The sequence below is a fragment of the Callionymus lyra genome, chromosome 5 (genome assembly GCF_982586985.1).
Source record: "Callionymus lyra chromosome 5, fCalLyr1.hap1.1, whole genome shotgun sequence".
Taxonomy (NCBI): domain Eukaryota; kingdom Metazoa; phylum Chordata; class Actinopteri; order Syngnathiformes; family Callionymidae; genus Callionymus; species Callionymus lyra.
In genome coordinates, this window is record NC_141822.1 from 10,373,496 (window position 1) to 10,399,331 (window position 25,836).

A 25,836-nucleotide genomic window follows, 5' to 3' on the forward strand; every position below is an offset into this window, starting at 1 on the left:
GCATATTTCTAGGTCACTGTACAAATGTATACAGAGTTCAATAGTTTTCTCATTTACCATCAACCCTCGTGATAAACTCATCGCTGACACACTGACTGTCATCAACATTAAAGCATCATCGTTGCCATACTGAGAAAAACAGCGTCGACGGCCAGAAGGCTGGTGTTGACACTCAGCACTATACACGGTAAATATTTACACTAAGACAGGGTCGGTGGATATTATTTCACTTGTTGCTATTGTGTTGATGACAGACTCATGTTTAAAAATACAATTGTTTGATATTGGCATAGATTTGCTTGTATTTCTTCACAGCATCTTTATTCTGTTGCTTCATGTTTTATGGATTTGTGTTTTTAATCATATTTGTCCAATATTTACATGTTTTTAAAATGTATTTAAAAACTCTATTCCATCGTAACTAGATCATTTAAAATATATGAAAACTTCTAACGTTGTTTACAAAAAAGATGTATTCATTTTTTTTCAATACAAACACAGTTTATGAATAAAGCTCTGAACATATATAAAGTGGTGATGGTTTGTCCGTGTTAAAAACCTGGAGCGCTCACTCTTTCTTTCACTTCCTGTGTAAATGTTCATTACGTTCACCTTCTAACGGCGTCTCTTCGCGTCACAGGATCGATGTCGGTGTTTGTTGCTCCTACAGCCGAACGAGATCACGCTCACACTCTCAGGACACATTAACCTTTACGCTGGCGTTTAATGTCAACCTTATTATACTTGATTTACACGACGGCCAAAGAAACCTGAAGGTCACTTTTTATTCAGTCTGGACCGATTTGAATGATTCTGAAGGTTCTTATTGACTCCTAGACTGGGGATTTATTGCAGTTTTCAAAGAGGAAACGAAGTTTTTTGATGCAGTCCTGCAGTATCGTTACTTTTGACTGTCGCTCGTAACCTCCCGAAAAGACTTTTCCCACGATTCACGAGACTTCAATTATTCACCAGAGAGCTCTTTGCAAGTATTTCGAGCTTCATTTTTTTAAACCCCTGAACTTGTCGACCCACTGACCCGCGATCCTGACCCACCAGTGTCTTTTACCTTCTGTTTGCTCAGCATCCTTATGAAAACTTAGTGTTTTTAAGATTTAAAATAAACCTACTTTCGTTCAAATACCGATTATTTTCAAAACGATAAAACACTTTTCACTGTTTTTCCTCTTTTCTTGTCTGCATTTAAAGTTGTACAAATATGTTCAAGTCAGTGTTGATTTAGATTTTTGCACTAATTTATGTGATATTTATATGAATATTGTTATTCTGTACATTCTAGTTGTGTTGTGTTATTTTGACGTTGTTTTATTTACGGTTCAAAAGTTAAAAAGAGACATTTTATTAATGATTAACGATGAATCTCATTTTATCATAATATGTTGTTCTGGCCTTCAGAAGTTTTACATGTTAATAAAGGAGTAAAGAGTGATCATATTAATTTGACTGAAGGTGGGAAAATGGAGTAGATTTTATCAATCTTGTATTGAGTTTGAAAAAACAATATAAACAATATATTCTTTTACAATACTGTATCAATATTAAACAGCACTTTTGTTGTTGTTTTTAAATCAGATTTTCATTAAAATAGTTATTTTATGGTTTACATTTTAATGAAGTGCCTGTAAAATTTAAATTAAAATGTTAATGGTATTTGTTCCATTTTGGGTTGCAATTAAACATCCAATCGCTAGAGGTCATCACGTCTTCAGCAGCTAAAGGAACAATGAAATTCTGGGAGATCCATGCGATGACTGAGGATGAGAGGATACAGTCGACTACAGCAGCTTTTACAGTTAATGTTTGGACTTGTTTTGGTTTCAAAAAAAATAAAAGCAGTAATGACTTCGTCAAGAGTCATGTGGTCTGTAAATTCTGCAACACCAGAGTTGAGTACTAGACAATACTACAAATATATACTTGTACTTAAAGTATCGCAACATATCATATCATTGCTCCTGTATCGTGATTCTATTTCCTGTTAACATGATCTAGTCAAACCCTTGTTCTTGACTTAGATTCGATTATTTTATTTATATTTCATAAATATATGTAAAAAATAAATAAAAATGAACATGTTTTTAACTAACTTAGTCACTACTTGCACGTCAAAGGAAGTTATTAACCAGCTGATCAGTCACATCCTGTACAAGTAATCTCTGAGTCTCAACAAATCGTTTCAAGTTCTTCTTCAGCTCGGAAAGACACAAGATTCATGACTGACGCTTGTAAATAACGGAAAATCCCTGTGACGTAGCAGAGTTACCCTTGAATCTTCACAAGGGTACATTGCTGTCTTACAACCCCCTCCCACACACACACACACACACACACACACACACACACACACACACACACACACACACACACACACACACACACACACACACACACACACACAGAGAACAAGTCACAATCCCATGTAAGGTCAACCAGTGTGTGGAGATGGTTTGAAGTGAGATTGTGTGGAAAAAAATCACACATGTTTGTGGTACATATAATCCTGCATGGTTCAATAAACATTACTTCAACTTTTAACAAAAATGATTGATGCACAGAATAAGTTGAATCATGTTTGAATAAAAGAGAATTTTCTCAGTGGAGGCGAAAATCCCAGTGGAGCGAGTTGGCGAATGCCTCCCTCTAGTGGTGAGAGATGGTAACTACTTATACTGTATGTATTTTGAATCGGATCCGTTTGTAATTTTCAAGATCAGCAAACATGTCACGAAATTGTTCTTTAATTATATGTGATCATCAAAATGTATTATTTAAATATATGTCGATCATTGTTTGATCAAATTGTATTTTCTTGGCGAACAAAAGCGAATTATTTGACACGTAATATAATATAAGTAATATACAGTAGCTGAGGCGGGATTTAAAGCAGTTTTAACGAGTGGCCGCTTGGTGTCGCTCTTTCTGCATTTTTCCACTGAGTAATGTAAAACTTCCTGTGCGATCTAAACTAAACAAAAAACCTGTATTTACACCTCATTCTGTTTACATTTTTTCAGCCATAACATTATGACCAGGATTCTATACTGTGGCTTTTCATTGAGGTTATATTTTGAATTCATTTTTTAATCTTTATAGTCGTTTTAACTGAATTAAATCCACTCTTAACTCACCTTCCTCCCAGAGAACAGCATGCACAGCTGATGCATGGAGCCTCCGTTCTTGGTCAGCTCCTTCTTCAGGGTCTTGGGCGACGGCAGCGTCCAGCCGCCCTTGTGTCCGCCGCCGCCCGCCTCCATGCAGTTGATGGCGTTGTCGGAGGTGAAGCAGGGGCTCCGGGGGTCCTGCAGGAGGCTCCCCTCGCTGTGGGTGCGCCGGCGCAGCGAGTTCTGCACGCTGAGCCGCACCGCCCCGTGCTTCTCGCAGGTGGCGCCCTCCACCATGCTGCGGCGCTTGCTGTCGCTGCGCTGCAGGTAGGCGTCGTCGCTGTCGTCCTCTTCGTCGTCCTCGTCTTCATCCGACTCGTCCTCGTCGTCCTCGTCTTCGTCGTAGTCTTCCTCGTCGGTGTTGGGCGAGGAGAGGGCGTCGGCGCTGAAGGATCGGTCCAGGCGCAGCTCGGGGATGATGAAGGAGGACGAGGACGAGGAGGGAGGCGCGTTGGTGTCGGGGGGCTCGGAGGCGTTGTCCTCGTCCGTGTTCTCCACCACCAGGTGGAGGTTCAGCTGCTCCTCGTCGCCTTCTTTACTCCCTTTCTCCTCCTCCTCGTACTCGTCCTCCCTCCTCTTCATCATCTGCTCGTGGGCCTCCCTCCAGATCTCCACCTCGTTCCCTTCCATGCTCTTGCAGTCCTCGCCCTCGGTGGAGGGCGGCGGCGTGGGGGGCACCCGGTGGCGCTCGCTGGAGCCGCCCAGGCCTCCCAGGCCCCCCAGCGGCAGGTAGACCTCGTCCACGGGGGTCAGCGGCTCGGAGGTGTGCGGGCTGCCCAGGGTGGGCGGCTCGGACGGGCTGGACGGGTACAGGCTGCTCTCCTCGCCCTCGGAGCTGCGAGGCGGCAGGTGGAGGCAGACGCCGCCGCGGTCGGCGCCGCCCAGCTCGCACGAGGAGGGGTCCACCTTTGGCTCCAACATCTGACGGAAACACAGAAGTTGGAAGTTTTAGCTCGTGTACTTCCTTCTCGCTCTAAGTAGAACATTCTCAGATTGTTGTCAAATGCAGTGGCTACGTTGTCATACGTTTAGCCAGACATACTTTAGTGTTTTATTCACACAAAATTCAAACTTCACTCATTTTCTACACACCTTCATGTCGACTAAGGGTTGGGATTAATTTCAGAGTAATCTGTTCTTTTTTAGAGTTTTAGACAAAAATGTTTATTCATTTTAATGTAGCGACCGGAGCTCAGTTGACATCGCCTTCATCTTCATCCAAAAAGACGCTTAAAAACATCCAAAAACCTCCGTACTGCTCGTCTGTAACGTCCATCTTGGATTGAAGCCTCTACATGAGGAATGTGATCCGAAAAGTTTAAAAATAATTCTATACTTTAAGCATGTTTGTAGCAGAAGCTAAAAGGCTAACATGCTACAGAGACAGGAAACAGTTTAGACAGTGGACACTGGAACCTCTCGCGATATAGTGTTTTCTGTCTGTGTAGCCCAGGGGTGGGCAATTATAATTCTTCAAGGGCCACATTCAATTCTGTGATTGTTGTTAGGGGCCGTCAAGCAAAAGAAAGACGAAAAAATCCCTTAAAAAAAAAAAAAGGACATTCGTCATTAGGCCGTGACTTTTATTTTTTATTTATTTGCAATTTTATTCTTGTATATATGAGTTTTTTTCAAAACATTTCTTCAACTAACTTACAAAAAATGTTTTGAGGGATTAATATATACTCGAAAAATTACACACAAAAAGTAAAGTGTTATGCTGAAATGTAAATGAATAATAAATACAAAATAAATGTGTTAATGCATTAAAACCATTTATACATGATCATGCTTTGATATTATGAGGGCCGCATTTTTGCCCAGGTCTGCTGTAGCATGTTAGCCATTTAGCTTCTGTTATAAACAACCTTTAATTATAGATTTTTATAGTTTTATCGTAACAATTTCTCATGTCGAGGCTTCAATACAAGACGGACTTTACATACAGAAGATGGAGGTATTTGGATGTTTTTAAGTGTCTTTTTGGACGAAGACGAAGAAAACTGAGCTCAGGTCGCTACATTAAAATGAACAAACATTTTTGTCCATAACTCTAAAAAGGAACAGATTACTCTGAAAATAATCCCAACCTCTAGTCGACCTGAGGGTGAGTAGAAAATGAGTGAAGTTATGGGTGAACTATATATTTAACTAAACATTGAATGAAACTTGCTCAAACAGATGAATCATGTATTCTCTGAAATTGCTCCCTAAAGTGAGGACGATGGTTCCGAAAAAATGACCCATGTCACAGTCGGAGGGAAACAAACGGAAAACATGGAAACAGTTTGTTAACCATGATCTGAACGGTCGATAAAGTGTTGATGAAGAGATTTCTTTAGAGTTTCAATACCTTATCCTGCCAAAGTGGTTAAAGTTTAGTCCAGTAGAGCAAGAGGTCATGAGATGCTAATGCGAAACTAGTTCTGAGGAACTGGTAGCAAAAAATGGCGTCTCAATTGTATCCGTATTCTATGACAAGATAAAAGAACTGTGTTTTCTATAAAAGAGGTGGTTGGGGAGGACAATGGTGAGTGTAACATGGATGGTTGTGACATGTGTTGAATTAGCTTCAATAGATAGCGAGGAAGGAAAGATTTAAAAGGTTTCATATTGAAGCCAAAAGTTGAGATTTTGTATATTGGCAAATAATTAAACAAGAATGTTGAAAGTGCCATTCCACCCTTTTAAGTTTGAGTCATGGCTTCTTTCAGCCGATTTTATTAATGGAAAACGAACATGTGAAGAACAGGAACATGTTAAAACAACTCCACATTTAAACCAGCTAACTTCCTATTCCTCAGGATTTTCTCTATCATCTTCAGATTTATATGGCGCCCCCTAGAGTGACATTAAAGTACATTATTTTTAGATTTAGTATCTGGAGATATCTTATCTCCAGATAATCGTAGCTGAATCTTTCCCATGATATTCTCCAGTGTTGATGCGGGAAACAGTTATGTTTATCTGACTGAGTTCATTGAATCTGGTTCACCAAAATAAACAAGTCAATTTTGAGTGATTTGTTTTATGTCCATAACAGTAGTTCTTTAGTTTATTCACTAGGTGGATTCATACATTGTATGTAGTCAGATCGGGTGCATAAGTCCCACATACTCGTAACATGAAATGTGTACTCGTACTATTAACTTGCATTGACGTAAATACATATTTATACTCTGGATTACGAGGATGAATATGTAGTTACGTCAATGCAAGGTAGACATGTGTAATTGAAGACTTGTAGTTATATAGTAAAATGTTGTTCTTCAGACTGCAGGACAGAGACATAACAATTAATACAATTGTTGAACAAAGAGATCTTCTCCGTCCACCTCAATAGCACCACCTTCTGGCGAAATGTAATAACCCTCTTTCAGTAAACAAGGGAAAAGTAAAATTCTCTTGGTCCATGATATTGGCCTTCTTCTCGCTCAAATACGACGGGTGCTACGAAGAGGATGACAGGAATTTAAAAAAAGAAAAAAGTATCTCGCAATATTCGTATCTGGAGATACGCTTTTTTTGTATTCATGTCACCTCTAGGACTCAATCTCTGTTAACCTCCTTCCAAAACTTTGTTTTTCATTTAGTTTTGTTTTTTTTCACAATTACTGTAATAATTGCCTGACGTAGTAGAACTCTCCAGCTGTTATTGTTACGATATATTTTTAACTACAAAACAATGTTTACAAATGTACTGGAGAGACTGACCTTCCCTTTATCTAATTAAGGAAACAAATAAACATTTTGCAAAGGTGCAAGAGAGGTGTCACGCCATTGCAGTAACAGTGTTCTGACACCGGGGGAGCCAGAAACAATCTTTTAAATCCCTTTCTTTGCAGGTTGTACTTCATCCGCTCTCCCTTTTAAATGCAGTACCTCGTCCTGTGTTTCTTTATTTTTCTTGGGTTAATCCTTCCGTGTGCATTCCTACTTCAAATGAACCCATTACCTCTTCTTTTGAGATACAAAACGATAACTCAAGATAACTTCTGTTATCCTCAAACGTGTGACTTTACAACTTAAAATTAAAAGAATTGCATTTTCTTGGATATTCCTCCGTGTTTTCGTGTCATTAAATGATAGAGAAGAGCGAAAGAAAGAAAACAGCTGCTCGTATTCCCAGCGCTCGGGGGCGAAACATATAAATCGACCACATTTTGTTTTTCTTTACTGCGGTGGCGAGCATCGAACGGAGTCTCGGCCGAGCCCTCGGGGGAAAGTGGAATGTACATTAAAAAAAAAAACAGCCGAGACTTTAGCGGGAGTGAAATGAGCTGTTTTCAAACCCATCGACGGTTTGCATCTTTCATTTTTCCGTTTCTTTTCTCAACCGCAAAACACGCTCAGAAGTGACTTATTTAAATCAAAAGGGATCAGTTGAGAGTAACAGCAGGTTTACAAAGTGTTTCCAATAAATGAAACATGTTATAAAATTAATCAATCAGTAGTTTTGTCAAATAAATATAATTATAACAGTGTTTAAACGATAAGTGAACTTGTATCAGATGTTATAGAGGTAAATAAAAAAATTGCAATCAAAGTTTGAATCAATAATTATTCCTTACTTTTGTAAGGAAGGTTCTCAAAACACTTGCTACTTGTAACACAATCGGACCGAAGTAGTCGTTGGTTTCTCCTGTTTCACATCCTCTAATAAAAGATAAAAAATAAAAGGTTCATCTTAATGGGGATCTGAAATAAGGGGAATATCACGAGATTCATTTGCACTATACTGTATCGGTATTAAACAGTACTTTATTGTTTTTTTTCCTTTCGTTTTTTTTGGAAAGAATATTTTATGTGTTACCATAGTTATTTTATTATTTTGTGTAAAACAATTATTTGATATATATTTTTCATTTACAATGTACGTTTTGTTCATTTTTGTGTTGCAATTAAACTTTAGGCCACTAGACGACAGCATTCATTACATTCTCCGCAGCTAAATGAACATGGAAATCATGTGAGATCCTGGAGATGACTAAGGACAAGAGGATACAATGGACTCCAGCAGCTTTTAAAGCTGATGTTTAGAAATATTTTGGTTTGAAAACAGATGAAAGCAGTTACGACTTCGTCAAGAGTCATGTGGTCTGTAAATTCTGCAACACCAGAATCAATTAGTCGACAATACTACAAATATATACTTGTTACTACAGTACTGCAATACATTGTGCTGTTGCCCCTGTATCGTGATACGCATCGTAACGACAGATTCTTGATAATACAAACTCCTAGTCATTTTAGTAAAAAGTAAAAATGGCCGAATGAACCGTGAACCCTATTTAATGGCGCCGTATTTGGGATCATCATCTTCTTCAGAGTAGCTATTCGCTCAGTTTTATCTTGATTCTGATTGGTTGACAAGCCTCGAATTCTTGTGTAAATTCAGATTCCGCTACCGTAATGTAGTGAGTTCTTGAGCCGCTGAGGACAGTTACAAACACATCATACATCAGTGACTTTGGACTTCACCGAAGACTTTTCTCTTAAAAAGTACTTTTCAAACAGTAGTCTGAGGAGTAACAAATAAAATGACGATGATGATGTTTTAAAATTAGTTTATTAACAAACCTCCCATTAAGACTCGTCATTAAGTAACTAAAGATTAGTTCTGTAAAACTATTAGTGTTCTATTTTTGAATAAAAAGAAAGGGAGACAAAATAATGTTTTTTTCCAGGTTAATTTAAAACTGTCTTCTATTTATATTTAGGTAATAATTAGTCTTGCTTCCAGAATAAGTTGATCTTGAACTCTGCACCAGATGGAGTCAAGGCGGTCTTTGTTGGGTTCAGCGAGGATGATACAGTCACAAGACCGCCTCGGTTCTTTCTAAATATTGCGTGAGCTGTTATCAGCTCCAATCAGTAACCCCAGGAACTGCACTGGTTGACTCGGAGGTGAGATTTTAACTCGCCTTTTGGTTTCACACCAGAGGTATGTGAATAATTTAGACGATTAGTGACTGAAACGGGTGAATGTGTGGCCCTGGAGACGAAGAAGATCCTTTCACTGTTGATATGTTGCAACATGAGTTTTATATTGAAACTACAAAACTAGAAAAATGATCAAATGTTAAATAACAAACTTTACTATTATGTCTTTTTAATAACTTGACAAGTTGTTGTCCATTGAAATCAATTCAAAACACATTTAAAATATCCATTCTTTGTATTTATTTATTTTTTAAAATTAAATTAAAGATCTTTAAATTGAATGAGTAATATAATATATATTATTTCATACATTACATAGTAAAATCACAACTTTTGATTAATTTAATTTAAACATCTTTTCACCCTTTATTTTTAAGTTTTCAAGAGAGAGAAAAATAATAGATTCATCTTGTTTTATTTTATCATCTTTGATGTGGAAATGCAAACAAAAACATGATCCAAAAAGGGAAAAAAAAAGTAAATAAAAGTATCAACAAGTGTAATCGTTGTAGTTACTTTTGATGATATATGCATTTTAATTAAATATTTTTCAATATAAATCATTATTGGACTGAGAACAACATTTAAAATGTGTCATTGATTTATGTAAAGGTGTCCAGGAAATGCGAAAAAAAGAGGGGAAGACGTCTTGAAGAGGGAAACAGTCGATGATGATGATGATGAAGGACAAGAGGACAGGTGTGACTGGCGAAGACGCTCAAGATGGTTTAAGGCGATTTTCTGTCGCGGTCACAGTGAATACGACAGAAAAACCAGGATGAACACAATTGTTTTTAATTCAAAAGTGTCGAGTGTCTCTGCTTCCACAAACAACAACCATCATTGCAGAGAAAAGTCGTTCCATAAGACGATAAACCTAATTTTCCTGAGAACGAAAGATTATCACCCACCAGAAGAAAAAAACCTCCTCTTTATGGTGCGTTCTGCTAAATTATTTAGCTCAGGATATTGTTGTTCGTGCCTCTCATCGCTCTCATCAGCGGCTCTTTACTGCTGCGTGAAGCCATTCACGGCAGATATTGACCCTGACGGAGACACAAGCGTTCGACAAACTGTGTGCGACGTATATCGTCGCTTTTAGTGATAATAAGGATTCAGGTTCACGATGATTGTGTTTGTCAACTCGTGTTTTTTTTTTACCATCGTGAACCGTTAGCGGAAGTGTTTTTACAAACAACTTTAGACATGATGGGTTTTAATAGCAAAATCATTTTAACTTGCTTATTATGACACTGTATGATAATCACACCTTAATTGTAGACGTAATATAAGAGCTTGTTTGATGATATTGATCTGAAAAAAAGAGCCAGAATGTGGAACATTTTTCAGATGTTGACGATAAAATGTTTTTGTTGTTCAGAGGTCAGTAGGTGGCGCCATCAGTTTAAAAATTATGTTTCATTAGAACAGTTGTTTAAAACAAAGGAAAATAGTGCAGAAACCGCCATCTAGTGGACTCTAAAAATAATGACAATGCGTCATGAAGCTTCATCAGACCATCACTAACAATAACTAGTGATGTATTGATGAAGCTTCATGAATCAGTGTGATGTAGTTTAGAGGTCAGTAGGTGGCGCCATCAGTTTAAAAATGATGTTTTGTTTCATTAGAACAGTTGTTCAAAGCAAAGTAAAATAGTGCAGAGACCGCCATCTAGTGGACTCTGAAAATAATGACAATGCGTCACGAAGCTTCATAAGAACATCACTAAAAAAAACTAGTGATGTGCTGATGAAGCTTCATGAAACAGTGTCATGTTGTTTAAAGGTCAGTAGGTGGCGCCATCAGTTTAAAAATGATGTTTTGTTTCATTAGAACAGTTGTTCAAAGCAAAGTAAAATAGTGCAGAGACCGCCATCTAGTGGACTCTGAAAATAATGACAAGGCGTCATGAAGCTTCATAAGAACATCACTAAAAAAAACTAGTGATGTGATGATGAAGCTTAATGAAACAGTGTCATGTTGTTAAGAGGTCAGTAGGTGGCACCATCAGTTTAAAAATTATGCGACGTTTCATTAGGACAGTTGTTCAAAACAAAGTAAAATAGTGCAGAGATGCCATCTAGTGGACAGACCATCACTGCCAATAACGGCCTTCAGTAGGTGGATGACTGACATCTCTCTTAGATATAAGAGGAACGTTAGCATAAGCGATTGACTCGGAGAAGAGCTATGGATGCTTCTGAAAACAAGAATAGTGTTTTCATATTCAACTTATTTACGGATAGGAAAAGTACGTTTTAAAAATCACACTTGAAGGTAGTGACAGGCTGATGAAGCTTCGTGAAGCATTGACTTCAGAGCCCACTAGATGGCACTGTTTGCTGTATAATCTAAAATGAACAAACATTTGCTTTAAATCTAAGAGGCAACAGATTACCCTGAAAATAATCCCAACCCTTAGTCGACATGAGGGTGAGTAGAAAATCAGTAGAATTCCGTTGAACTATCACTTTAAATGAATCTATATTCTTTAAACTAGTCTCTCAGGGTAGAAACTGCTGGTGTCAGAGCGGGTGGACATACATTGTTGTGTGGGGATCCCCTTCAACTCCAACAATACAAGGATTATTCCGAACCAAACTATCACTGTCCCTGGACCAGGTGGTCGATTGCTGCGGCCGATTCACCCGTAATGAACAAGTCCGTTTTCAAAGAGACGACAATACTGCGGCACATTGCGTGGCTTTTCGGGAAAAGGCTGTGCGAGTCAGTTGATTCTGATCCACGGACCTCAGAGCCCGAGCTGGGGTGTAAGTCTGGATCAGAATCTACTGATGGAAAGTCTGACCATGAATAGATCCGAAAGTAAGAACCAGAATTTTAAAGTTGATCCTGAAAGAAACTGGAAGCCAGTGAAGAGTTTTAAGGATCGGAGAAATGTGAGTTCTTCTACTAGAGCGGGTCAGAATTCTCACTGCAGAGTTTTGTATGAACTGCAGGCGAGACAGATCCTTCTTGTTAAGACATGAAAGAAAAAACTGTTGCACTAGTCCAGATGAGAAGACACAAACGCATGGATTATTACAAAGACACACATCAAGACCATGTGCTTTTTGTTTCACGACGTCTGCAACCATCAACAACGTAAGGAGACACTTAGCTTGGTTCGATTCCTGTCCTAAAGAGTTCTTTAAAGTGTATCTATTTTTGGTCCAAACAGGACATAGTAGTAGAGGGGTTGCCCGGTCCACATGGCTGGACATCCTCTCGATCTGGCCCTCGGGACATTGGAGTTGCAACAACCCTGCCTCGATATCCATCCATAGTAGTGACGGGGATTCAACTCTCAACCTCATTTTCAGCCAATTATTTGGTTTAGAAATTGAACATTTGTAAAAAAACAAAAACAAACATTCCACTGGGATTTCACTTGCCGGCCTAAAAAACCATTTGTGGTCCCCGTGGCTGTGGTTGAGAATCTTAAAAAAGTGTCGGGTTGAATTTCCATGTCGCAGCAGGGACACGTCAAGACGCCCACGAGCAAGACTCTCCGCACGGAACCTCCTGGTCGAATTCATTGGACCGCGTAGTATTTTCCTTAATTTTCATTTCCAAACAAGGCGATGCGAACCTCGTCCAGAGACCACCTCGACTCGGTATCTATAAATAAACTTTTTCATTTTATCTGAAACCTCCTCCTTCATCCGTCTCACCCTTCCTGTCACCCCCCCCCCCCACCTTAATAAACACGGTAGAAGTTAGCGTGTGATTCACGGCGTGGATTGGAGTTCGCATCATGGGCTATAAAGGATCCGCCGCTTCCTCCTTATCTGCGACGAGGTCCTTGAGCGATGACTGCTGAAGGCTCCGCATGAGACACAATGGAGCCACATGTCAGATGCACTCGCTCCAGCGCAGACGACATAAAAGAAGGCAGAGCTTCACGACAACGAGCCCTCGACTCGACTCGACCTCTTCAAGAGTCCAACAGGCGTCTGTGTGTCGCGTCTGCTGGTTGTTCTTCAGATCGATCACCTGTTGTCACCGTGACTGAACGCAAGTGTCGTTACGTCACCATCAGCTGGTTTGTTATTCATATTAAAGACATGATTGAGCCGTAAATGTAAGGAGGATTCAATCTGAAACTACCTCAGTTTGTGCACAACTACTGTGTAATAATAACAGCAATGTATATATGGAACCTTTCTAAGGGACAACATTTCTTTCATTTTTTTTATGTTCTTTCGTTTTTAATGACATTATAAAACCGTTACATGTTGATAATATATATATATATATATAATTTGATCTTTTTATATACAAAGAAAAAAAAGGAATTGAATTTATTTATTTATTTCATTTATTTATTGTTATATAATTGTATTTATAATGAATAGTACAAGATAAAACGTTTTTATAAATGTATCATTAATAGGAAATTATCTTCTGATGTTTTTCTCTTGTCTTTTTTCTATTCATCCAAATATCCATCCATCCATCCATCCATCCATCCTTCCATCCATCCATTTTTTCTATTCATCCAAATATCCATCCATCCATTTTTTCTATTCATCCAAATATCCATCCATCCATTTTTCTATACATCCAAATATCCATCCATTTTTTCTATTCATCCATCCATTTTTTCTATTCATCCAAATATCCATCCATCCAATTTTCTATTCATCCAAATATCTATCCATCCATTTTTTCTATTCATCCAAATAGCCATCCATCCAAATATCCATCCATCCATTTTTTCTATTCATCCAAATATCCATCCATCCATTTTTTCTATTCATCCAAATATCCATCCATCCATTTTTCTATTCATCCAAATATCCATCCATCCATTTTTTCTATTCATCCAAATATCCATCCATCCATTTTTTCTATTCATCCAAATATCCATCCATCCATCCATGCATCCATCAAAGATATAAAAACACACTTAGTTTCTCCTCCAACATTTCCTAATGATCTGATGCCAACATATATTAGACTCCAACAGAATGAGGGGGCAGTAGTTTATAAAAAGGTTAATAGTATAGTATTTGTAATTACCTCAGTTTCTGCACAATTACCATTTAATTATAATCATGTTGTAATGATCTATGATCGGTGGGTTGTTGTAAAGGGACAAGATCAGAAGATCGTTTTTAAAGCTTCTTTCTCTTCTTTTCAAATTTTTCCAATTGTTTAATGGGCCCTTGAGACCAATAGGGTTAAATTGGCATAATATTGACTTAATTGACAGAATATAAATCATCAGTTAAAATATGGTAAAAATAAACTATTGAAACTCAAAATGCACCACAGAATGACTGGATGAACGAGGGCCCCATCTGGCCCCTGGATTAGAAAAGAGTAACAGTCAATGTTTTTGGTGAATATTTAAAGTAAAGGACAATAAGTTAGTCTTAACCTGAAGAGGTTTGGAAGGTCATCGCTGCACATCTGAGCTAATGTTCTGCAGCAACAGTGACACGTCCAGCCCTGAGGCTCATCAGACATCATGTGATTTCCTCAAGAAAAACCACAAGACTTGCATTAGCGTTTGATCCGGAGAATCCATTTTCAGCTCGGAGCTTCCTAACTCCGCCGGTAAAAGACAAGTATAAAATAAAAAAGCATCTCCATCCGTTCTTGTGGAAGAAAACAACATCAAAACATTTGTTTCCGGCTCGTACGCGAGTCCAAAATGCGGTGAATAATAAAGTACTTCTGAATGAAGCCGGTGATTCATCACAATATCAAAACGTGTCACGTGGCTGCAGATTAGTGGAAGTGAGAGATAAATGGAAGAGACGAGAAGACGAGTGAAAAATGAACACAATGAGATCACTAAGTGGAGAAGAAGAAAAAAATAAAAGCCCAGAGAAAAGACACGACGAGTCGAACGTTGGTGAGATTGATGTGAAGATGGGCTGTTAACGGCACTAACGGTCTTACTCAGCACAAACCACTGAAACCAAACACTCTCAGGCAACATTTTAATACGATTGAAAACGTCCAGGATGCAATAAAACTAACCATCAGTCCACTGACCACCTGGAAACTGATACGTACTCGCAGCAGACCGACGGTCTCTGGGTTTCGGATTTAAAACATGTTGACGTATTCAATCTCTGCTTAGTCACGATCGACTTATTTTATTATAAGTTCACTGGATTCTTTTCTTGGCTGTCTTTAAACTACATTAAGAACTTCTTTAAACAGGAACAGATCTGTCCGGAGGGTAGAACGAAACCACAATCAAATAATAACATCACAACCCATTTCCTGTGGCTTTTATTTTTATCCAAGTCTCTTCCTTTCCTGCTCCTGCTTCTATTTTAAAGACAGTGATGCGAGTAGATAAAAATAAAACAAAAAACTTTATAAGATTTATTGAAGAAAGTTTCTACCACACATCTGTGTGTTATTGCCTTTGATATTTGCTCTTTATATTTGCAATTTGTCATCTCTTTGCACTTTATTTTTTGTATTTGCACTTTGGTCTTGCTTTTGTGAAACTTGCTGTACCATCCATCCATCCATTAATCTATGCTCTTTATATTCACACTTTATTTTAAATCTCTTTGCACTTTGGTCCTTTTATTTGCACTTTGTTCTTGCTTTTGTGAAACTTGCTGTACCATCCATCCATCCATTAATCTATGCTCTTTATATTCACACTTTATTTTAAATCTCTTTGCACTTTGGTCCTTTTATTTGCACTTTGTTCTTGCTTTTGTGAAACTTGCTGTACCATCCATCCATCCATTAATCTATGCTCTTTATATTCACACTTTATTTTAAATCTCTTTGCACTTTGGTCCTTTTATTTGCACTTTGTTCTTGCTTTTATGAAACTTGCTGTACCATGTATCCATCCATTCATCCATCAATCCATCCATCTGTGCTCTTTATATTCACTTTGCACGTTGGTCCTTTTATTTGCACTTTGTTCTTGCTTTTATGAAACTTGCTGTACCATCTATCCATCCATTCATCCATCAATCCATCCATCTGTGCTCTTTATATTCACTTTGCACGTTGGTCCTTTTATTTGCACTTTGTTCTTGCTTTTATGAAACCTGCTGTACCATCTATCCATCCATTCATCCATCAACCCATCCATCCATCCATCTGTGTTCCTTATATTCGCACTTTAAAAGCTGTACCATCTATCTATCTATCTATCCATGCATCCATCCATGCTATTTATATTTGCACTTTTTTTTATCTCTTTTCACTTTTTTCTTTTTATTCAAACTTTGTTCTTGCTTTTATGAAACTTTCTGTACCATCTATCCATCCATCCATCCATATTAATAAATATACAATCTGTTGTTAAGATTCTTCTCCGTGATTGGCTGACATGTGCAGGTGTTTTGCCACTATTTAAGTGGACAAAAACTTCTGTTTACAAAATGTGGGAAAATAATCAGCTTTCAGGTCATCGGATCTTCGGTTTTGTTCACTTGTATAGAACTTTTAAAAAACACAATTGTAAATCCAGGAAGTGAAAAACTCACGCTACGGTGTGTGAAGTGCCAGAATGTAAAATTTCTTTGTGTGCGGTACAGGCTCTTCTTCAGGTGATTCCTCTGGTGATACTTTTACATTTGTATTCTCGTTCACCTGTACTGTTACTAAACGTCACACATAAAACGTCAATAATGTGTTTCACAATCACAAGAAAAGAGAGCGAGGTACAGAACAAAATAAAACACCGGATTTTAAATGACAACATGCAGAAATTACAAACTTATTTACAAGTTCTGTAGTAAAACCCAAGCATCTCTTCAAACCATTCTTCATATCCAGGGTTTCTACAGCTCTAAATGTCATTAATCCCAGAAGTGTTGACCTCCAAGGGACTCGTTGTATAAACAAAAAAGCGGGACGTGGTTAGAGCTGGCAGGAGGAGGAGCGAAGCCATTATTACGTCATAGTGGACTCCGCTCTCGTAACCTCTCATTCGCCCAGATTTGAGACGAACTCTATAAAGTAATAAGTTCAAAACATGGTCATGATGAAGGACTTAATGCATCTTGGAGAGGAAGATTCAACATTTGAAACATGAGAGTCAGGAGAGTTGAGTTTCACATTTGTTGACTTCTAAGGTTGAGCGTGAGCCACTGTAGCTTCTTCCCTCTTGAAGTTCATCTCAACCTGTTCCACCCCGTCTGCACTCTCCTCCTCACCTCCCTCTTTATCCGTAAGGGTTGATCTGAAAACACTTGTCAAGTTGAAACATGAAGTCGAGACGACTTCTCCGGCATTTCAAAACTAGGGTCAGTTCACTGAGTCACCGTCTGACAGGACGAGGGACTTCATCACGAGATGTTGCCTTAAAGTAATAAGACAATCATATCAACATCTGTTTTGTCCTTTTCAACTATCGTTTATTTTCCCACGAGTACACAAAGTAAATATTGTTACCTACAACTCTTGTTATTGAGGAATATAATTTAACATTTAATAAATATATGAACATTAGTTTAGTACAGATACAAAAGGAACCTATTTTATTTTATTTTTTACAAAGTAGCAAACGTAAAATATACATAATAACAGGAAAAATGAATTCTTAAATAATCGTATCCATCAAAAGTCAACCTTTTCACGACTACATTGTTCACACACATCCACACACACATTAACACACACACATGTGAACAGTCGACCGGGGACATTCGGGTGAACTCTGTCCTGCAGTTGCCATGGTGACGAGGGACCTGCCCCGGGGGAGCAGCTGCGCTGTCATCTCCGAAAAAGCAACAGATGCACCTCCGACCTCTGTCGTCCTAATTTCCCCCACGACCTTCCCTTCCCTCAATTTCGAGGTGCCATCTTTTGTTCTCATCTCTCGACTTCCCGTTAACTTAAGAAAATCTTTCATCGCAGTCTTGCATCGACCAAATGTCGCGATCGCATGATGACCTTGGACCATGTGACCAGTCAGGCGTACGAGCTGGATCCACAAAGTTAATTAAAAAACAGACTACAAAAAAATATATTAAGAACTGCAGTAGAGACATTCGGGTGTCAATAAACTTCATCCTTCCATCCATCCATCTATGCTCTTTGTAGTCGCACTTTTTTTAAAGTCTCTTTGACCTTGTTCCTTTCGTTTGATCGTTTTTCCTTTCATTTGCACGTTGTTCTTGCTTTTCTGAAACTTGCTGTACCATCTATCCATCTATGCTCTTTAAATTCACATTTTTTAATTATCTCTCTGAGCTTTGTTCCTTTCATTTGCTCTTTGTTCCTTTCATTTGAAGGTTGTTCTTGCTTTTATGAAACTTTCTGTAGCATCCATCCATCCATGCTCTTTATTTTTGCACTTTTTTTTATCTCTTTGACTTTGTTAATTTCATTTGCACTTTGTTCTTACTTTTATGAAACTTGCTGTACCATCCATCCATCCATCTATGCTCTTTATATTCGCACTTTTTAAAATCTCTAGTGAAGCTTCATGAAGCATCGTCATCAATTACTTTCATGCTCAGAAGACACAGTTGTAAAATGACTGGAGGTTTTTAATAATTGCTCAAAGGCTAAGATCAAACTGAAAAGGGTGCCATCTAGTGGACTCATAAGATGTGGAACGATGCTTCATGAAGCTTCATCTCTCACAAAAAAAAAATCTCTTTCTGATTCACACGTTATTTGGGATTTGATAAACTGAATATCGGTATTAAATCAAAGCGTCAAATCAAGTATGGGAGGTGCAGGGTCGACGAGGCTTCACGAAACAGCGGATGAGGTATCACGATACAGTGTTTTCAAAGGTCACGAGATGGCACTTTAAGTTCCAAAATGATGACAAAGATTATAAAGCAGAGAGTTCCATCTAGTGGCTTTTTAAAGTGGAAACACTGTATCATGAAACCTCATCAACTGTTTCATGAAGCCTCGCCAACACATCACCAGTAGAAGCCTGAGAATAAAATGGAAACATGTTGTTTAAGTGCAGGGAATAAAGCAGCAGTGGGTTGTTTTTTTTCATTAGTAGAACAAGACGAGAGATTGGAACGTTCCGAGGATGTAAACAACGGATCGAAACAGTCATTATGATTCACACCAGCTAAACACACGACTCTATATGTTATGACATGAACCGCTTCTGATGATACAAGAGCCTTCATTGCCAGTGTGTGTGTGTGTGTGTGTGTGTCTGTGAGTGTGTGTGTCCAATAAGTAGTTAAAGGGCCGGATCGACGATCAATCTCTCAATCGCCTCATTACATGCGCCACAACGCCTCTCGCACCTCGTCCACCTCGCGGAGAAACTGCGATGGTCATTTGTCGGCGGACGTCTGGGATGTCGACGCAGGTGAAGGAGGAGAGGGAGCGAGGGAGGAGGAGGAGGAGGAGAAGGAGTGGAGGAGATGGAGGAGACGTAAAGAAGAAGGAAGAGAGGTGAGCCGGGGGAACAGACGAATCATCGACCGTCGTAATTGAATCGAGTAATTCGATCTGTCGAGCTGCACGAGGTTGATTTCATGCATCTTTGGTCGAATCAAATATGAATTAAAGACGTTAGAAGTTTATTAACATCTATTGTGATGGGATTGATGGTAATACATGATACTTAAATACTGTTTACTGTTGTTGCATTTGTAATAAGTAAGTAAGTAAGTAATATTTATTTATATAGCGCTTTTCGAGACCAGGGTCATAAAGCGCTTAAACAATCAAAACAATACTCAAAAAAGTACATACTTTAAAGATCAAGATAAAACTGATAACACAACAGGAGTTCCAGAAAATCAAGGAAAAGCCTGAACAAATAGAAACGTCTTAAGATGTTTCTTAAAGGAGTCAGTAGACTCCATCAAGCGCAAAGAGAGAGGAAGATCGTTCCAAAGCTTATAATAATCATGTAATAAAAAAGGTCTAATTACAACTAAAATTAGGTTCTCTCAGGTTTCCTCCCACAAACATATTAATTGCTGACTGTTAAGAAATTATATATGTGACAAATGTTTCCTTTAAGTACCTGGAACATAATCCTTTCATCACTAGTTAACAGAAATAAGTGCTACATCAGAATATGAAAGAAAAAATCATATACATTACTTTTCTAAGGTAAAGTTCCAATATATACTTATTATTATATTATGTTTTCATTGAAAATATTTTAAAAACAAGTTTAGAAGTTACATGTTGGATGAAATACTCCTATGTAGGTAATAATATAATACAAACAGATATACATATACATACGCACACACATATGGATAGATAGACTTTATTGTGCATATTAACACACACACACATATATACCGTGTATATATACATACACACATACATAAATTGTACATGAAGACACACAAACACAAGTATACATATACATAGAAATACACACATAGAAATACACAAACTGCACATATACAGTACATACTGTACATTCACACACACACACACATACACAAAGACAGTACAAATACAGACAGACACACCAACACACTGCACATATAAACACCCACAGAATACTGCACATATACACACACATACAATACACACACACATACTGTACATTTATACACACACACATACATACACATACACAATTACAGTACACATACAGACAGACACACCAACACACTGCACATATAAACACACACAGAAACACTGCACATATACACACACATACAATACACACACACAAAAACACCCATACACACACATACTGTACATTTATACACACACACATACATACACAAATACAGTACACATACAGACAGATACACCAACACACTGCACATACAACCCCACACAGAAATACTGCACATACAGTATACACACACATACAATACACACACACAAAAACACCCATACACACACATACTGTACATTTATACACACACACATACTTAACATATACATATACAGTACATACAGACACACACACGCGGACTGCACACATACACACACATAAAAATATATATAGAGAGAGAAAGTTATATGAATCAAAAGACAAAAAATTATAAATATAAAGTATAAATAAATAGCACAACATTGGGTCTTTAAAGTAAAGAGAACAACACTGTGGCTCTTCAGTGCAAACCATTATTTTTACCATTATACACACAATACATACAATATTTTCCTGTTTATTTATTTTTTTATCTCTGGAATGCGAAACGGGAGTGAACCCGGGGTCAACCACGCAGACGACTCGAACCCGAGAAAAAATAAAAGTACTTCTTATGCTACATTAGTTTCATATTTAATCTTCTCCTGAAAGCCGTTGAGTACGACGGCCGGAGAGGACGAGCCGGAGCAGAAACGCTACATTATCGATGGAAGCCGAGGGCGCTGACGTAATGTGCCTCATGACGGCGGCCGAGGCTGAAGACAATGTGACCAGGGAGTGGAAAAGAGCAGAGATAAGTGCTGGCGTGTCGAGGAGGTCACATATATAACATGCAGCCGTACACGGTGTGTGAAGGACATGGGAGTTACATCATTTCTCGGTGACTTCCATGATGTTATATCGGAGGTTTTCTTCTCGTTTTATCGCAAATAAAACTTGCTTATACACGGGGGAAAAAAAGGGAGAAGGTTATAACTATTGGACTCTGTTGACTATCCATCAACGACAAAAACATCGAAGGGTGGAAGATTGTATTATAACCACAAATATGACAATAACAACAAAAAAAATCCATAAAGACATTTTTTCTGCACCACATCCGCACTTAAACAAGCGTCATTAAAAACGAGAGCGGGACCACGCCCCGGGCCTCGGACCGTCCGTCGTCTACGCAGAAGAAACTATTTTAACAACAATTTTAAAATAAAGTAAGAGACACACAACGATGTTTCATGCCGACGTGGAAGTGCTCCAGGAATGTGGCGGAAACAGATTCGGGGTTTGATAGCAGTTGATCGACCCCCGCCTTCCCATTTCCTCCCTCGTTTACCAGAAAACTTTTTTGACTCAAATGTTTGTTATGATAGAGAATTAAAATGAAGATTAAATATATATTAACTTTTGATTTCTACTTTCTTTAAAAGTGTTGGGTTCACATAAAAGATGTTTCGGATTCTATCTTTGACATAAACTATATAAAAAAAAAACAGGCACTTTGAGAACACGTACCACTGCCAAGTTTTTTTTTTGGGCATTTGAAATGTACCAAAACACAGGTAAGTAGAGCTTAAATCGTTGCTCTCTTTTGAGAAAGTGATGAATTCTTCAAAATATTCATGGCTCCATATGGTAATCTGTATCACTACCTATAGTGTGTATAAATATCTGATACGTTGAATCAAAATTTCCTTTATATTTCTGGGACTAATTAAGGAAAATCTTATATTTATTTTATTGCATATTATTGTTTTTTTATTTGTTGTTTTTTTTACCCACTTCCGGAATCAATTAAATGTTGATATTTTTCTGACTTGTTTCCTCAAGTTGTATATTTTAGTAGTTTGGGTTTAACAGCAATTTTCTTTTTAACTAAACCTATAAAAACTAGACTAGAAAAGCACTTCGAGGACACATACCTCCGTCAAGCTTTCTTTTTTTTGGCATTTTAAATAAATAAATAAACGAGTTAGTTGTCCTTGAACCGTTGCTCTCTCCTGACAAAGTGATGAATTCTTCAAAAATGTGAATAGATCCATATGGTAATCGGTATCACTGTGTATAAATATCTGATCCCCTTCATCAAAATGTCCTTTATATTTGATCTGTTTTCATTAGTTTTTCTATCAGATGATCAGATAATCTTCTTGGTGGAAGTAATAATAAACAAGCAAATTCCAAACATTTTAAAAACAGATTTTCAAATGTATTTTTATAACTTCCCAAATTCTATTACTATTACAAAATCAAATGATACACTTTTAACTGATTCAATTCAATTGAATCCGCATTTCTCTGAGAACAATAATAAATCTTGACACCATTACTTCCCTGTGTTTCCATGACAGTGACTAAGCAGAATTTCCCTCCCACTAGTGGCAGATGTGGACACGATTCATCTCAACTCATGAACCTGTGAAGATGTTTTGTTTGAAACTGTCTTCAAAACCTCCTTAGGCTGCAAAAGATTCAATCTAACTCGGTTGTTTTTCCTGTTAATTCAAGAACATGAAATGCTTGTAACATCATCATTTAGTGCCAACAGTTCAAGCTCTTGTTCACGTCACAATGGTATAACTTGCCCTTTAAAATCCTCAGGAAGTGCAGAAAACGTAGCATAAACATTGAGCTTCGCAGAAGATCCTATCGTCAAGTTCAAGTGACTCTGGTCAGAGTTTGTTAGAAATCCTTCTTAAAAATGTTCGGTATTTACAAAAGTGTTTTTGCTTTTTGATGATAATCTCCACCGAGATTATCTGATCGTCTGTACCTGATGGAAAAACAAGATTATAACAGAATAATTTATGATTAAATATGAAGGAAATTTTGATTAAGCGTATCAGATAATCACACAGTGATTACAATATGGATCCATTCTTAATTTGAAGAATTCATCACTTTGTCATGAGACAGCAACGGTTAAAAGCGCAACTAACCCTTTTTTTTTCTTTATTTAAAATGCCAAAAATAGAAAGCTTGACGGAGGTATGTGCCCTCAAAGTGCTTTTCTAGTCTAATTTTTATAGGTTTAGTTAAAAAGAAAATTGCTGGTATTCCAAACTATTAAAATATATACAACTTGAGGAAACAAGTCAGAATAATCTCAACATTTAATTGATTCCGAAAGTGGGTAAAAAAAATAAAACAATAATATGCAATAAAATAAAGATAAGATTTTCCTTTATTAGTCCCATAAGGGGACATTTTTGTATGTTAATTATGTATATAATTTAAAATAAATAAGAAAAAGCTCGGAAAAGGATGATAGAGCTCTGTCGTAAAAAAAAAAAAAAGTGTTGTTAAATTGAAGCCGAAAGGGAACCTTAACATTGACGGAGTCGCTCGACCAATCAGGAACAACCTTGTGACTTTAAAAACTCCTTTAAGCGTCTTCAAGGATGAGTGGAAGATATTTTCAATTACCATGAGTCCAGACTATATAACGACAGCCCATGAAATACATTCAATTCTTCTTCCGTCAATTAAAAAGCGACATAAGAAAATGAGGATTTATCAAGATTTGTCGAAAAACACCTTCTTTATAAATCGTAAACAACGGCGACGACTATAAATCTCCACTTCCCACCCCATGAAAGGAATCCAAGTCCAATAATTCCCTTAACGCCCGGGGCTTGTTTCCTGTTGTTTTTGTTGTCATGCGTCTTCTATCCGTGTCGACGACACACTTTTCTTCTTATTTTTTCAAAGCCACTTTTCGACGTAAACAATCCGTCGACTGGCTGGACGACGTTACGAGGATGAAAGTCGAACGATAGCACATGACACCCTCATGCGAGCGCTCCATGAAGATGCTGCCGATAAACACGCCTCTATTACTCTCCCTCTATCATCCCTTCATCTCTCTCGTTTATATCCCTCACTACCACTCCATCAACACAAGCAGAGCAATAATATCAACAGTCTGATTGATTCCACCGTCACTGAAATCAAAGAAGTGTTCAATAAAAAAAGAAAAGACCGTACCTGGTCGGAGGAAGCGCTTTCCACAAGTTACAATCCACTAAAGGCAGATAAAGCTTCTCCGCACATCCCCATTAAAGTGCTCTACTTCCTCTGTCAAACTGCCGTGAGAGTGTTTTTCGTGGCCGGGCCGGGGGTGTGCGTGTGATCCGGTCGGTGTGGGCTAGGCCGAATGAACAGAGAGGGAGGAAGGAGAGAGAGAGAGGGATGAGGGGGGGAGAGAGAGAGAGAGAGAGAGAGAGAGAGAGAGGCAGCCAAGGTGTAGTAGCGAGCAGGCGTGGAGGGAGGGGGGGGAAGATCCACATGAGTGATCCGTGAGTGTCCATGTATGTCCACTCGTCTATAATGAACCCTGGGAGAGAGTCGTACGATGTGTGTGTGTGTGTGTGTGTCGGCAAATATTGTCCAGCATGAGTAAACATTGTGTCCCTCTACGCCACGGTTGCTGCTTTAAGGAGACGTTACGGACTAAAGACTCCAGAGCTCACAGAAGGACACGTCGCTACTGTCGACAGTAGATGCTTCGAACCTTTCGTCGGGTTATTGTTTTTAAACTTCCCCATTTTTTTCGACGGGAACTTCCGTCTTCACGGCGGACAAAAGCCGCGGCGAAAAGGTCATGGCTGGGACGGAGGTTTTTACGCTTCCTGTATTTAAAATGTTAACTTGTGAACAGAATTCTACCACAGATTCGTATCATATCCACGTGATCATATTTCTCAAGAAAAGGTTCAACAGTTGCTTATATTCAAATTCAAAACTGTGCCTGACGACCCGCGGATATTTAAAGATCAACTCTTTTGACTCAAATGTTTCAAATGTTGAATCTTCCTCTCCAAGATTTAGTAAGTCCTTCATCATGACCACGTTTTCAACTTATTACTTTATTAAGTTTGTCTAAAATCTTGGAGAACAAGAGGTTACGAGAGGCAATATGACGTAATATTGGTTTCTCTCCTCCTCGGGCCCGCTGTAATCACACCCTGCTTTGTTTATACAACGAGTCCCTTGGAGGCGGAGATTTTCAGGATCGATAATGCGCGGTGACAAACCTTGATGCTCGACCAATCACAGCAGAGTGGGTGTGGTCATGATGACCAATAAGGAAGTTACTGTTAAATCTAAGATTATACAGAGACTTCCAATGAGAGTAAATCAGATTTTAAGGAACAAAAT

General features: G+C 38.2%; 1 protein-coding gene across 1 annotated transcript in view; it reads right to left on the reverse strand.

Moving 5' to 3' along the window:
• The window catches only part of rgs3a (regulator of G protein signaling 3a), a 197,069-nt gene that overhangs the window by 44,750 nt on the left and 126,483 nt on the right, over positions 1 to 25,836 (reverse strand). The window contains exon 19 of the mRNA XM_087790739.1: positions 3,150 to 4,103. Coding sequence (XP_087646865.1) covers positions 3,150 to 4,103 — 954 coding nt within the window. The remainder of the gene's footprint in view (positions 1 to 3,149; positions 4,104 to 25,836) is intronic.